This window comes from Salmo salar, chromosome ssa13, assembly GCF_905237065.1.
Source record: "Salmo salar chromosome ssa13, Ssal_v3.1, whole genome shotgun sequence".
NCBI lineage: Eukaryota > Metazoa > Chordata > Actinopteri > Salmoniformes > Salmonidae > Salmo > Salmo salar.
The window spans coordinates 113,726,824-113,742,956 of NC_059454.1; the positions used below are offsets into that span (position 1 = coordinate 113,726,824).

General features: G+C 33.5%; 1 protein-coding gene across 2 annotated transcripts in view; it reads right to left on the bottom strand.

The window, feature by feature from the left end:
- Positions 1-16,133, bottom strand: part of galt (galactose-1-phosphate uridylyltransferase) — a 75,196-nt gene extending 59,063 nt beyond the window's left edge. The window contains exons 1-2 of one of the 2 annotated variants that reach the window (XR_006758349.1): positions 15,647-16,133; positions 14,479-14,648 (exon numbers count right to left, since the gene is read on the bottom strand). Coding sequence is in view for 1 of the 2 variants with exons in the window: in NM_001140448.2 (NP_001133920.1) it covers positions 14,479-14,648; positions 15,647-15,683 (207 nt within the window). In the remaining variant the exon portion in view is untranslated. 2 annotated transcript variants of the gene reach the window in all.

Consider the following 16,133-nt stretch of genomic DNA (forward strand, 5'->3'; position numbering starts at 1 on the left):
AGGTTTATTGCTTCTTTAAATCAGCACATCAGTTTTCAGCTGTGCTAACATTATTGCAAAAGGGTTTTCTAATGATCAATTAGCCTTTTAAAATGATAAACTTGGATTAGCTAACACAACGTGCCATTGGAACACAGGAGTGATGGTTGCTGATAATGAGCCTCTGTACACCTATGTAGATATTCCATTAAAAATCAGCCATTTCCAGCTACAATAGTCATTTAGAACATTAACAATGTTTTCACTGAATTTCTGATCAATTTGATGTTGTTTTAATGAATACAAAAATGTGCTTTTCTTTCAAAAACAAGGACATTTTTAAGTGACCCCAAACGTTTGAACAGTAGTGAATATCTACTGTATCTACTTATATCTACTGTATCTACTGTATCTACCTGTATCTACCTATATCTACCTATATCTACCTATATCTACCTATATCTACCAATATCTACAGTATCTACATATATCTACTGTATCTACCTATATCTACCGTATCTACTGTATCTGCTGTATCTACATATATCTACTGTATCTACTTATATCTACCTATATGTACTTATATCTATCTATATCTACTGTATTTACTTAATCTACATCCATCTATCTATATCTACATCTATCTGTATTTACCTATATCTACCTACTTATATCTACTATATCTACCGTATCTACTATATCTACCTACTTATATCTACCTATATCTACAGTATCTATCTACTTATATCTACTATACCTACCTATATCTACCTGTAAAGACCTATATCTACTTATATCTACCTATATCTACAGTATCTATCTACCTATATCTACTATATCTACCTATATCTACCGTATCTATCAACTTATATCTATCTACTTATATCTACTGTATCTATCTACTTATATCTACTGTATCTATCTACTTATATCTACTGTATCTATCTACTTATATCTACTGTATCTATCAACTTATATCTACTGTATCTATCAACTTATATCTACTATATCTACCTATATCTACTGTATCTATCTACTTATATCTACTATATCTACCTATATCTATCTACTTATATCTACCTATATCTACCGTATCTATCTACTTATATCTACTATATCTACCTGTAAATACCTATATCTATCTATATCTACTTGTATCTACCTATATCTACTGTATCTATCTACCTATATCTACTGTATCTATCTACTTATATCTACCTGTAAATACCTATATCTATCTATATCTACTTGTATCTACCTATATCTAATGTATCTATCTACCGATATCTACCGTATCTATCTACCTATATCTACCTGTAAATACCTATATCTATATCTACATAATCTACCTATATCTACTGTATCTATCTATATCTACTGTATCTACTTATATCTAATATCTACTGTATCTACCTAATTACTACTGTATCTAACTATATCTACTGTGTCTAACTATATCTACTGTGTCTACCAATATCTACTGTATCTACCAATATCTACTGTATCTACTTATAATCTACTGTATCTACCTATATCTACTTATTCTACCTAAATCTACTGTATCTATCTACTTATATCTACTATATCTACCTGTAAATACCTATATCTATCTATATCTACTTGTATCTACCTATATCTAATGTATCTATCTACCTATATCTACCGTATCTATCTACCTATATCTACCTGTAAATACCTATACCTATAGCTACTGTATCTACTTATATCTACTTATATCTACTTAATCTACCGCATCTACTTATATCTACTATATCTACCTATATATCTATATCTACTGTAGCTACCTATATCTACTTATATCTACTTATATCAACATGTATCTACCTATATCTACATATTTCTACTGTATCAACTTATATTTACTGTATCTACATATATCTACAGTATCTACTTATATCTACTGTATCTACATGTATTTACCAATATCTACTTATATCTACCTATATTTACTGTATCTACCTATATCTACAGAATCAACATGTATCTACCTATATCTACTTAATCTGCCTATATCTACTGTATCTACTAATATCTACTTAATCTACCTATATATACTGTATCTACTGTATTTACCTATATATATCTATATCTACTGTATCTACTTAATCTACTTAATATCTACTTATATCTACCTATATCTACAGTATCTACTTATATCTATCTATATCTACCGTATCTATCTATTTATATCTACAGTATCTACCTATATCTACTGTAATTAATATATCTACCGTATCTACTGTATTTACCTATATCTATCTATATCTACTGTATCTACTTATATCTACTTAATCTACCAATAGCTACTGTATCTACTAATATCGACTTAATCTACCTATATCTACTTATATCTACTTATGTCTACTGTATTTACCTATATCTATCTATATCTACTTATATCTACTGTACCTAATATATCTACTGTATCTAATATATCTACCGGATCTACCTATATCTACACTATCTAATATATCTACTGTAATTAATATATCTACTGAATCTACTTATATCTACTGTATCTACTTAATCTACCTATATATCTACTTATCTACTGTGTCTAACTATATATACTTATATCTACTGTATCTACCTATATCTACTGTATCTACCTATATCTACTGTATCTACTAATATCTACTTAATCTACCTATATATACTGTATCTACTGTATTTACCTATATATATCTATATCTACTGTATCTACTTAATCTACTTAATATCTACTTATATCTACCTATATCTACAGTATCTACTTATATCTATCTATATCTACCGTATCTATCTATTTATATCTACAGTATCTACCTATATCTACTGTAATTAATATATCTACCGTATCTACTGTATTTACCTATATCTATCTATATCTACTGTATCTACTTATATCTACTTAATCTACCAATAGCTACTGTATCTACTAATATCGACTTAATCTACCTATATCTACTTATATCTACTTATGTCTACTGTATTTACCTATATCTATCTATATCTACTTATATCTACTGTACCTAATATATCTACTGTATCTAATATATCTACCGGATCTACCTATATCTACACTATCTAATATATCTACTGTAATTAATATATCTACTGAATCTACTTATATCTACTGTATCTACTTAATCTACCTATATATCTACTTATCTACTGTGTCTAACTATATATACTTATATCTACTGTATCTACCTATATCTACTGTATCTACCTATATCTACTTAATCTATTGCATCTATCTATATCTACTGCATCTACCTATATCTACTTAATCTACCTATATCTACTTAATCTACCTATATCTACTTAATCTACCTATATCTACTGTATATCTACCTATATGTACTTATATCTATCTATATCTACTGTATTTACTTAATCTACTGTATCTAATATATCTACCGGATCTACCTATATCTACCGTATCTAATATATCTACTGTATCTAATATATCTACTGTATCTAATATATCTACTGCATCTATCTATATCTACTGCATCTACCTATATCTACTTAATCTACCTATATCTACTTAATCTACCTATATCTACTATCTCTACCTCTCTACTTAATCTACCTATATCTACTTAATCTACCTATATCTACTTAATCTACCTATATCTACTTAATCTACTGTATATCTACCTATATGTACTTATATCTATCTATATCTACTGTATTTACTTAATCTACTGTATCTAATATATCTACCGGATCTACCTATATCTACCGTATCTAATATATCTACTGTATCTAATATATCTACCGGATCTACCTATATCTACTGTATCTAATATATCTACTGTATCTAATATATCTACCGGATCTACCTATATCTACAGTATCTAATATATCTACTGTAATTAATATATTGACCGTATCTACTGAATCTACTTATATCTACTGTATCTACCTATATCTACTTAATCTATCTATATCTACTATCTCTACCTATCTCTACTTAATCTACCTATATCTACTGTACCTACTTAATCTACCTATATCTACTGTATCTACCAATATCTACTGTATCTACTTATATCTACCTATATGTACTGTATTTACTTAATCTACATCTATATCTATTGAATCTACATCTATCTGTATTTACCTATATCTATCTACTTATATCTACTATATCTACCGTATCTACTATATCTATCTACTTATATCTACCTATATCTACCTATATCTATCTACTTATATCTACTATATCTACCTTTATCTACCTGTAAATACCTATATCTACCTATATCTAATGTATCTACCTATATCTATCTATATCTACTTGTATCTACCTATATCTACCATATCTATCTACTTATATCTACTATATCTACCTTTATCTACCTGTAAATACCTATATCTACCTATATCTAATGTATCTACCTATATCTATCTATATCTACTTGTATCTACCTATATCTAATTATATCTACTGTATCTACTTATATCTAGTTAGTTAATCTACCTATATCTACTGTATCTACTGTACCTACCTATATCTACAGTATCTATCAACTTATATCTACTATATCTACCTATATCTACCGTATCTATCAACTTATATCTACTATATCTACCTATATCTACTGTATCTATCTACTTATATCTACTATATCTACCTATATCTACTGTATCTATCTACGTATATCTACTATATCTACCGTATCTATCAACTTATATCTACTATATCTACCTATATCTACCGTATCTATCAACTTATATCTACTATATCTACTTATATCTACTATATCTACCATATCTATCAACTTATATCTACTATATCTACCTATATCTATCTACTGTATCTACTTATATCTACCTATATCTACTGTATCTATCTACTTATATCTACTATATCTACCTATATCTACTGTATCTATCTACTTATATCTACTATATCTACCGTATCTATCAACTTATATCTACTATATCTACCTATATCTACTGTATCTATCTACTTATATCTACTATATCTATCTATATCTACTGTATCTATCTACTGTATCTACTATATCTACCTATATCTACAGTATCTATCAACTTATATCTACTATATCTACCGTATCTATCAACTTATATCTACTATATCTATCTACTTATATCTACTATATCTACCATATCTATCAACTTATATCTACTATATCTACCTACTGTATCTACTTATATCTACCTATATCTACTGTATCTATCTACTTATATCTACCTATATCTACTGTATCTATCAACTTATATCTACTATATCTACCTATATCTACTGTATCTATCTACTTATATCTACCATATCTATCTACTTATATCTACTGTATCTACTTATATCTACTGTATCTATCTACTTATATCTACTATATCTACCTATATCTACTGTATCTATCTACTTATATCTACTGTATCTACTTATATCTACCTATATCTACCGTATCTATCTACTTATATCTACTATATCTACTGTATCTATCTACTTATATCTACTATATCTACTGTATCTATCTACTTATATCTACCTACATCTAACGTATCTACCTATATCTACAGTATCTATCTACTTATATCTACTATATCTACCGTATCTATCAACTTATATCTACTATATCTACCTATATCTACTGTATCTACTTAATCTACTTATATCTACCTATATCTACCGTATCTATCAACTTATATCTACTATATCTACCTATATCTACTGTATCTATCTACTTATATCTACTATATCTACCTATATCTACTGTATCTATCTACTTATATCTACTATATCTACCTATATCTATCTACTGTATCTACTTATATCTACCTATATCTACTGTATCTATCTACTTATATCTACCTATATCTATCTACTTATATCTACTGTATCTACTTATATCTACCTATATCTACCGTATCTATCAACTTATATCTACTATATCTACTGTATCTATCTACTTATATCTACTATATCTATCTACCTATATATACCGTATCTATCTACCTATATCTACCTGTAAATATCTATATCTACCTATATCTACTTGTATCTACCTATATCTACTTAATCTACCTATATCTACTGTATCTATCTATATCTACTGTATCTACCTATATCTACTATATCTACTTAATCTACTTAATATCTACTGTATCTACCTAATTATATATACTTATATCTACTGTATCTAACTATATCTACCTATATCTACTGTGTCTAACTATATCTACTGTATCTACCAATATCTACTGTATCTACTTATAATCTACTGTATCTACCTATATCTACTTAATCTACCTAAATCTACCTATAGCTACTGTATGAAGCTATATCAATCTATATCTACTTATATCTACTTCATCTACCTATATCAACTTAATCTACCTATAGCTACTGTATCTACTTATATCTACTTATATCTACTTTATATATACTTTATATCTACTTAATCTACCGCATCTACTTATATCTACTATATATATCAATATCTACCTATATCTACTTATATCTACTTATATCAACTGTATCTACATGTATCTACCTATATCTAAATATTTCTACTGTATCAACTTATATTTACTGTATCTACATATATCTACATGTATCTACAGTATCTACATGTATCTACTTATATCTACTGTATCTACATGTATTTACCAATATCTACTTATATCTACCTATATTTACTGTATCTACCTATATCTACAGAATCAACATGTCTCTACCTATATCTACTTAATCTGCCTATATCTACTGTATCTACTAATATCTACTTAATCTACCTAAATATACTGTATCTACTGTATTTACCTATATATATATACTATATCGACTGTATCTACTTAATCTACTTAATATCTACTTATATCTACAGTATCTACTTATATCTATCTATATCTATATATATTTATATCTACAGTATCTACCTATATCTACTGTAATTAATATATCTACCGTATCTACTGTATTTACCTATATCTATCTATATGTACTGTATCTACATATATCTACTTAATCTACCAATAGCTACTGTATCTACTAATATCGACTTAATCTACCTATATCTACTTATATCTACTCTATTTACCTATATTTATCTATATCTACTGTATCTACTTATATCTACTTAATCTACTGTATCTAATATATCTACTGTATCTAATATATCTACCGGATCTACCTATATCTACAGTATCTAATATATCTACTGTAATTAATATATCTACCGTATCTACTGAATCTACTTATATCTACTGTATCTACTTAATCTACCTATATATCTACTTATATCTACTGTGTCTAACTATATATACTTATATCTACTGTATCTACCTATATCTACCAATATCTACTGCATCTACCTATATCTACTGTATCTACCTATATCTACATCTACTGCATCTACCTATATCTACTTAATCTACCTATATCTACCTCTCTACTTAATCTACCTATATCTACTGTATATCTACCTATATGTACTTATATCTATCTATATCTACTGTATTTACTTAATCTACTGTATCTAATATATCTACCAGATCTACCTATATCTACAGTATCTAATATAGCTACTGTATCTAATATATCTACCGGATCTACCTATATCTACTGTATCTAATATATCTACTGTATCTAATATATCTACCGGATCTACCTATATCTACAGTATCTAATATATCTACTGTAATTAATATATCGACCGTATCTACTGAATCTACTTATATCTACTGTGTCTACCTATATCTACTGTATCTACCTATATCTACTATCTCTACCTATCTCTACTTAATCTACCTAATCTACTGTATCTACCTATATCTACTTAATCTACCTATATCTACCTATCTCTACTTAATCTACCTAATCTACTTAATCTACCGTATGTACTTATATCTACCTATATGTACTTATATCTACCTATATGTACTTATATCTATCTATATCTACTGTATTTACTTAATCTACATCTATATCTACTGAATCTACATCTATCTGTATTTACCTATATCTATCTACTTATATCTACTATATCTACCGTATCTACTATATCTATCTACTTATATCTACCTATATCTACCGTATCTATCTAGTTATATCTACTATATCTACCTTTATCTACCTGTAAATACCTATATCTACCTATATCTAATGTATCTACCTATATCTATCTATATCTACTTGTATCTACCTATATCTACTTATATCTACTGTATCTATCTATATCTATTTATATCTACTTAATATGTACTTATATCTACCTATATCTACTTATATTTACTATATCTACATATATCTAATGTATCTACCTATATCTACTGTATCTACTTAATCTACCTATATCTACTGTATCTACTTATATCTACCTATTTCTACTTACATCTACAGTATCTACCTACATCTACAGTATCTACCTACATCTACTGTACCTATCTATATCTACTGTACCTATCTATATCTACTGTACCTATCTATATCTACAGTACTTACTTATATCTACTGTACCTACCTATTTCTACAGTATCTACAGTACCTACCTATATCTACTCTACCTACCTATATCTACTCTACCTACTTCTACTGTATCTACCTATATCTACTGTATCTACTTAATCTACTTAATCTACCTATATCTACTGTATATATTTATATCTACTTAATATCTACTTATATCTACCTATTTCTACTTACATCTACAGTATCTACCTACATCTACTGTACCTATCTATATCTACTGTACCTATCTATATCTACTGTACCTATCTATATCTACAGTACTTACTTATATCTACTGTACCTACTTATATCTACTGTACCTACTTATATCTACTGTACCTACCTATTTCTACAGTATCTACAGTACCTACCTATATCTACTCTACCTACCTATATCTACTCTACCTACTTCTACTGTATCTACCTACATCTACAGTATCTACTGTACCTACTTATATCTACTGTATCTACAGTATCTACCTATATCTACAGTATCTACCTATATCTACTGTACCTACTTATATGTACTGTATCTACCTAAATCTAAAAGTATCTAACTATATCTACCTAACGTTGAAGTTGTAAGTTTACATACACTTAGGTTGGAGTCATTAAAACTTGTTTTTTAACAATTATAGTTTTGGCAAGACGATCAGGGCATCTACTTTGTGCATGACACAAGCAATTTTTCCAACAATTGTTTACAGACAGATTATTTCACTCATAATTCACTGTATCACAATTCCAGTGGGTCATAAGTTTACAGACACTAAGTTGACTGTGCCTTTAAACAGCTTGGAAAATTCCAGAAAATTATGTCATGGCTTTAGAAGCTTCTGATAGGCTAATTGACATCATTTGAGTCAATTGGAGGTGTACTTGTGGATGTTTTTCAAGGCCTACCTTCAAACTCAGTGCCTCTTTGCTTGACATCGTGGGAAAATCAAAAGAAATCAGCCAAGACCTCAGAAAAAAAAAAATTGTAGACCTCCACAAGTCTGGTTCATCCTTGGGAGCAATTTCCAAACGCCTGAAGATACCACGTTCATCTGTACAAACAATAGTACGCAAGTATAAACACCATGGGACCACGCAGCCGTCATACCGCTCAGGAAGGAGACGCGTTCTGTCTCCTAGAGATGAACGTACTTTGGTGCAAAAAGTGCAAATCAATTACAGAACAACAGCAAAGGACCTTGTGAAGATGCTGGAGGACACAGGCACAAACATTATCTATATCCACAGTAAAACAAGTCCTATATCGACATAACCTGAAAGGCCGCTCAGCAAGGAAGAAGCCACTGCTCCAAAACCGCCATAAAAAAGCCAGACTACGGTTTGCAACTGCACATGGGGACAAAGATCGTACATTTTGGAGAAATGTCCTCTGGTCTGATGAAACAAAAATAGAACTGTTTGGCCATAATGACGATCGTTATGTTTGGATAAAAGGGGGAGGCTTGCAAGCCGAAGAACACCATCCCAACCGTGAAGCACGGGGGTGGCAGCATCATGTTGTGGGGTGCTTTGCTGCAGGAGGGACTGGTGTACTTCACAAAATAGATGGCATCATGAGGTGGGAAAATTATGTGGATATATTGAAGCAACATCTCAAGACATCAGTCAGGAAGTTAAAAGCTTGGTCGCAAATGGGTCTTCCAAATGGACAATGACCCCAAGCATTCTTCCAAAGTTGTGACAAAATGGCTTAAGGACAACAAAGTCAAGGTATTGGAGAGGCCATCACAAAGCCCTGACCTCAATCCCATAGAAAATGTGTGGGCAGAACTGAAAAAGGGTGTGTGAGCAAAGAGGCCTTCAAACCTGACTCAGTTACACCAGCTCTGTCAGGAGGAATGGGACAAAATTCACCCAACTTATTGTGGGAAGCTTGTGGAAGGCTACCCGAAATGTCAGAAATTGTGAAAAACTGAGTTTAAATATATTTGGCTAAAGTGTATGTAAATATCCGACTTCAACTGTATCTACTGCATCTACCTAATATATCTACCTACTCTAATGTATCTACCTACTGTATCTACCTATCTAATGTATCTACCTACTGTATCTACCTAACTAATGTATATCTACTGTATCTACCTATCTAATGTATCTACCTACTGTATCTACCTATCTACTGTATCTACTTACTTGATCTACCTATCTAATCTACCTACCTACCGATCTAATATATCTACCTATCTAATGTATCTAATATATCTACCTACTGTATCTACCGATCTAATATATCTACCTACCTAATGTATCTACCTATCTAATATATCTACCTACTGTATCTACCTAACTAATGTATATCTACTGTATCTACCTATCTAATGTATCTACCTACTGTATCTACCTATCTACTGTATCTACTTACTTGATCTACCTATCTAATGTATCTACCTACTGTATCTACCTATCTACTGTATCTACTTACTTGATCTACCTAACTAATCGTACCTACCGATCTACTATATCTACCTATCTAATGTATCTACCTACTGTATCTACCTATCTACTGTATCTACTTACTTGATCTACCTATCTAATCTACCTACCTACCGATCTAATATATCTACCTAATGTATCTACCTACTGTATCTACCTATCTAATGTATATCTACTGTATCTACCTAGCTAATATATCTACCTACTGTATCTACCTACCTACTGTATCTACCTATCTAATATATCTACCTATCTAATGTATCTACCTACTGTATCTACCTATCTAATGTATCTACCTACTGTATCTACCTAACTAATGTATATCTACTGTATCTACCTATCTAATGTATCTACCTACTGTATCTACCTATCTACTGTATCTACTTACTTGATCTACCTATCTAATCTACCTACCTACCGATCTAATATATCTACCTATCTAATGTATCTAATATATCTACCTACTGTATCTACCGATCTAATATATCTACCTACCTAATGTATCTACCTATCTAATATATCTACCTAATGTATCTACCTACTGTATCTACCTATCTAATGTATATCTACTGTATCTACCTAGCTAATATATCTACCTACTGTATCTACCTACCTACTGTATCTACTGTATCTACCTACCTACTGTATCTACCTATCTAATATATCTACCTATCTACTGCATCTACCTACTTTATCTCTACTGTATCTACCTACTGTAAATTACCTACTGTATCTACCTACTGTATCTACCTACCTATCTAATGTATCTAATATATCTACCTACTGTATCTACCTATCTAATATATCTACCTACCTAATGTATCTACCTATCTAATGTATATCTACTGTATCTACCTAGCTAATATATCTACCTACTGTATCTACCTACCTACTGTATCTACTGTATCTACCTACCTACTGTATCTACCTATCTAATATATCTACCTATCTACTGCATCTACCTACTTTATCTCTACTGTATCTACCTACTGTAAATTACCTACTGTATCTACCTACTGTATCTACCTACCTATCTAATGTATCTAATATATCTACCTACTGTATCTACCTATCTAATATATCTACCTACCTAATGTATCTACCTATCTAATGTATCTACCTACTGTATCTACCTATCTAATGTATCTACCTACTGTATCTACCTACCTACTGTATCTACCTACCTAATGTATCTACCTATCTACTGTATCTACCTACTTTATCTCTACCTATCTAATCTACCTACCTACCTACCTATCTAATATATCTACCCATCTACTGTATCTACCTACTGTAAATTACCTACTGTATCTACCTATCTAATGTATCTACCAATCTAATATATCTACCTACTGTATCTACCTATCTAATGTATCTACCAATCTAATATATCTACCTACTGTATCTACCTATCTAATGTATCTACCTACTGTATCTACCTATCTAATATATCTACCTATCTAATATATATACCTACTGTATCTACCTATCTAATGTATCTACCTATCTAATATATCTACCTACTTTATATCTACCTATCTACCTATCTCTACTGTATCTACCTACTGTATCTACCTATTGTATCTTTGGGGCGGCATATAGCCTAGTGGTTAGAGCGTTGGGCCAGTAACCGAAAGGTTGCCAGATCAAATCCCCGAGCTGACAAGGTAAAAATCTGGCATTTTGCCCCTGAACAAGCCACAGTTCCTAGGCTGTCGTTGTAAATAATAATTCGTTCTTAACTGACTTGCCTAGTTAAATAAAGGTTAAATAAAAATACACATAATAAAATCTATCTACTGTATTTACTATATCTACAGTGGGGGAAAAAAAGTATTTGATCCCCTGCTGATTTTGTACATTTGCCCACTGATAAAGAAAGGATCAGTCTATAATTTTAATGGTAGGTTTATGTGAACAGTGAGAGACAATAACAACAAAAAAATCCAGAAAAACGCATGTCAAACATGATATAAATTGATTTGCATTTTAATGAGGGAAATAAGTATTTGACCCCCTCTCAATCAGAAAGATTTCTGGCTCCCAGGTGTCTTTTATACAGATAACAGGCTGAGATTAGGAGCACACTCTTAAAGGGAGTGCTCCTAACCACAGCTTGTTACCTGTAAAAAAGACACCTGTCCACAGAAGCAATCAATCAGATTCCAAACTCTCCACCATGGCCAAGACCAAAGAGCTCTCCAGGGATGTCAGGGACAAGATTGTAGACCTTCACAAGGCTGGAATGTGCTACAAGTCCATCGCCAAGCAGCTTGGTGAGAAGGTGACAACAGTTGGTGCGATTATTTGCAAATGGAAGAAACACAAAAGAACTGTCAATCTCCCTCGGCCTGGGGCTCCATGCAAAATCTCACCTCGTGGAGTTGCAATGATCATGAGAACGGTGAGGAATCAGCCCAGAACTACACGGGAGGATCTTGTCAATGATCTCAAGGCAGCTGGGACCATAGTTACCAAGAAAAGAATTGGTAACACACTACACCGTGAAGGACTGAAATCCTGCAGCGCCCGCAAGGTCCCCCTGCTCAAGAATACATATACATGCCCGTCTGAAGTTTGCCAATGAACATCTGAATGATTCAGAGGACAACTGGTGAAAGTGTTGTGGTCAGATGAGACCAAAATGGAGCTCTTTGGCATCAACTCAACCCGCCGTGTTTGGAGGAGGAGGAATGCTGCCTATGACCCCAAGAACACCATCTCCACCGTCAAACATGGAGGTGGAAACATTATGCTATGGGGGTGTTTTTCTGCTAAAGGGACAGGACAACTTCACCGCATCAAAGGGACGATGGACAGAGCCATGTACCGTCAAATCTTGGGTGAGAACCTCCTTCCCTCAGCCAGGGCATTGAAAATGGGTCGTGGATGGGTATTCCAGTATGACAATGACCCAAAACACACGGCCAAGGCAACAAAGGAGTGGCTCAAGAAGAAGCACATTAAGGTCCTGGAGTGGCCTAGCCAGTCTCCAGACCTTAATCCCATAGAAAATCTGTGGAGGGAGCTGAAGGTTCGAGTTGCCAAACGTCAGTCTCGAAACCTTAATGACTTGGAGAAGATCTGCAAAGAGGAGTGGGACAAAATCCCTCCTGAGATGTGTGCAAACCTGGTGGCCAACTACAAGAAACGTCTGACCTCTGTGATTGCCAACAAGGGTTTTGCCACCAAGTACTAAGTCATGTTTTGCAGAGGGGTCAAATACTTATTTCCCACATTAAAATGCAAATCATTTTATAACATTTTTGACATGCGTTTTTCTGGATTTTTTTGTTGTTATTCTGTCTCTCACTGTTCAAATAAACCTACCATTAAAATTATAGACTGATCATTTCTTTGTCAGTGGGCAAACGTACAAAATCAGCAGGGGATCAAATACTTTTTTCCCCCCACTGTACTATATACTGTATCTATCTATCTGCTGTACTTACTGTATCTACTATATACTGTACCTATCTCTGTGTGTGTGTCCTCTCTGTTGGTGTTCCCAGGACAGAGGGGGTTGTTAGGGTTATATGGTAAGAGGTCAAGGTTCTCACCTCTCCGTTGGCCCTGGTGTTCCCAGGACAGAGGGGGTTGTTTGGGTCATGTTGAGGTACACGGTCCTCCTCTTCCTTCTCCACCTGGCCACTCCAGGGTCTCTTCATCCTGTGGGCCGACACCAGAACCCACGTGTCCCGCAGGGGGTTGTAGCGCAGGTGCTGGTGCTCTGAGACAGACAGAGAGAGAGAGACACAGAGACAAACACAGACACAGAGAGACAGAGACAGAGACAGAGAGAGAGAGAGAGAGAGAGAGAGAGAGAGAGAGAGGGAGAGAGAGAGGGAGAGAGAGAGACAGAGACAAACACAGACACAGAGAGAGAGAGACAGAGACAGACACAGAGAGTGAGAGACAGAGACAAACACAGACACAGAGACACACACAGACAGAGAGAGAGAGACACACACACAGACAGAGAGAGAGAGACACACACACAGACAGAGAGAGAGAGACACACACAGACAGAGAGAGAGAGAGAGAAACACAGACAGAGAGAGAGAGAGAGAGAAACACAGACACACAGAGAGAGAGAGAGACAGACAGAGAGAGACAGAGAGAGAGAGAGAGACAGAGACAAACACAGAGAGAGAGAGACACAAACACAGAGAGAGAGAGAGAGACACAGAGACAAACACAAACACAGAGAGAGAGAGAACACAGAGACAAACACAGACACAGAGAGAGAGAGACAGAGACAAACACAGACAGAGAGTGAGAGAGAGACACAGAGACAAACACAGAGAGTGCGAGACACAGAGAGAGAGATACACACGCACACATACACACACACAGTTAGCTAATCAGGTCATCTCAAGAACTAACCCCAGATTCTATTGTAGTCCAGCCTCATGTTTTCTAATAGGTAGAGGTTCAGTCACAGGTGAAAGTTATACCAATTAAAGTGTATCTGGACTGTGCTCTATAACATGGCCTGCAGGTGGCACCAGAGATGTATCCATGTACTTTATTATGAATCTACCAAAACAGGAACTGAATCACGGGTTGTATTCTGTGGTAAGATAAACTCTTGCTGACTGAACATGTAAAGTCATTGGACTATAAAGAGTAACATTATGCTCCTTTAATCAATAACTCCTAAAATACCAAATGCACTAATAGTCTGTAGTCTCGTTTTAGTAGTGTGTTCCAGGAAAGAGATATTACCCTTTGGATCAAAGCGGAGTTCATTATTGCTGCTCATTGCGTTGGTCTATGTTGCTGTCACAACGTCGACGACGTGAAATCCACCTGTGTCCAGTACTACTTTACTAAACCTCTCTCTGTGTCAGTACCGCTGGTGGCTCGGACTGTCTTCAGTCTGACATCTATAAGATGAACCCTAACCCTGCTTTGAGTTAGTGCTGTTTGGAAACCGCTCTGCCGCTAACTACTCTCGGAATCGAACCAGCGGAGAGAATCGTAGCTGCGCAGATGAACGCAGGATTCCAGTTGTTGTCCGGATCGTAACCAAGGTTTACTAGGAGAACGATGCGGAACATTCAGATAGATATGTGTTGTTAAATATTTGTCTTGGTAGGACACAATCTTACATCTAGTGGTTTTCTGATAGCTAGAACAACACAAGTGACTTCATGTCGCCAAAAGCAAACTGAACTACAATATTGACCCTGCCACCATGCCTGCGTGACAG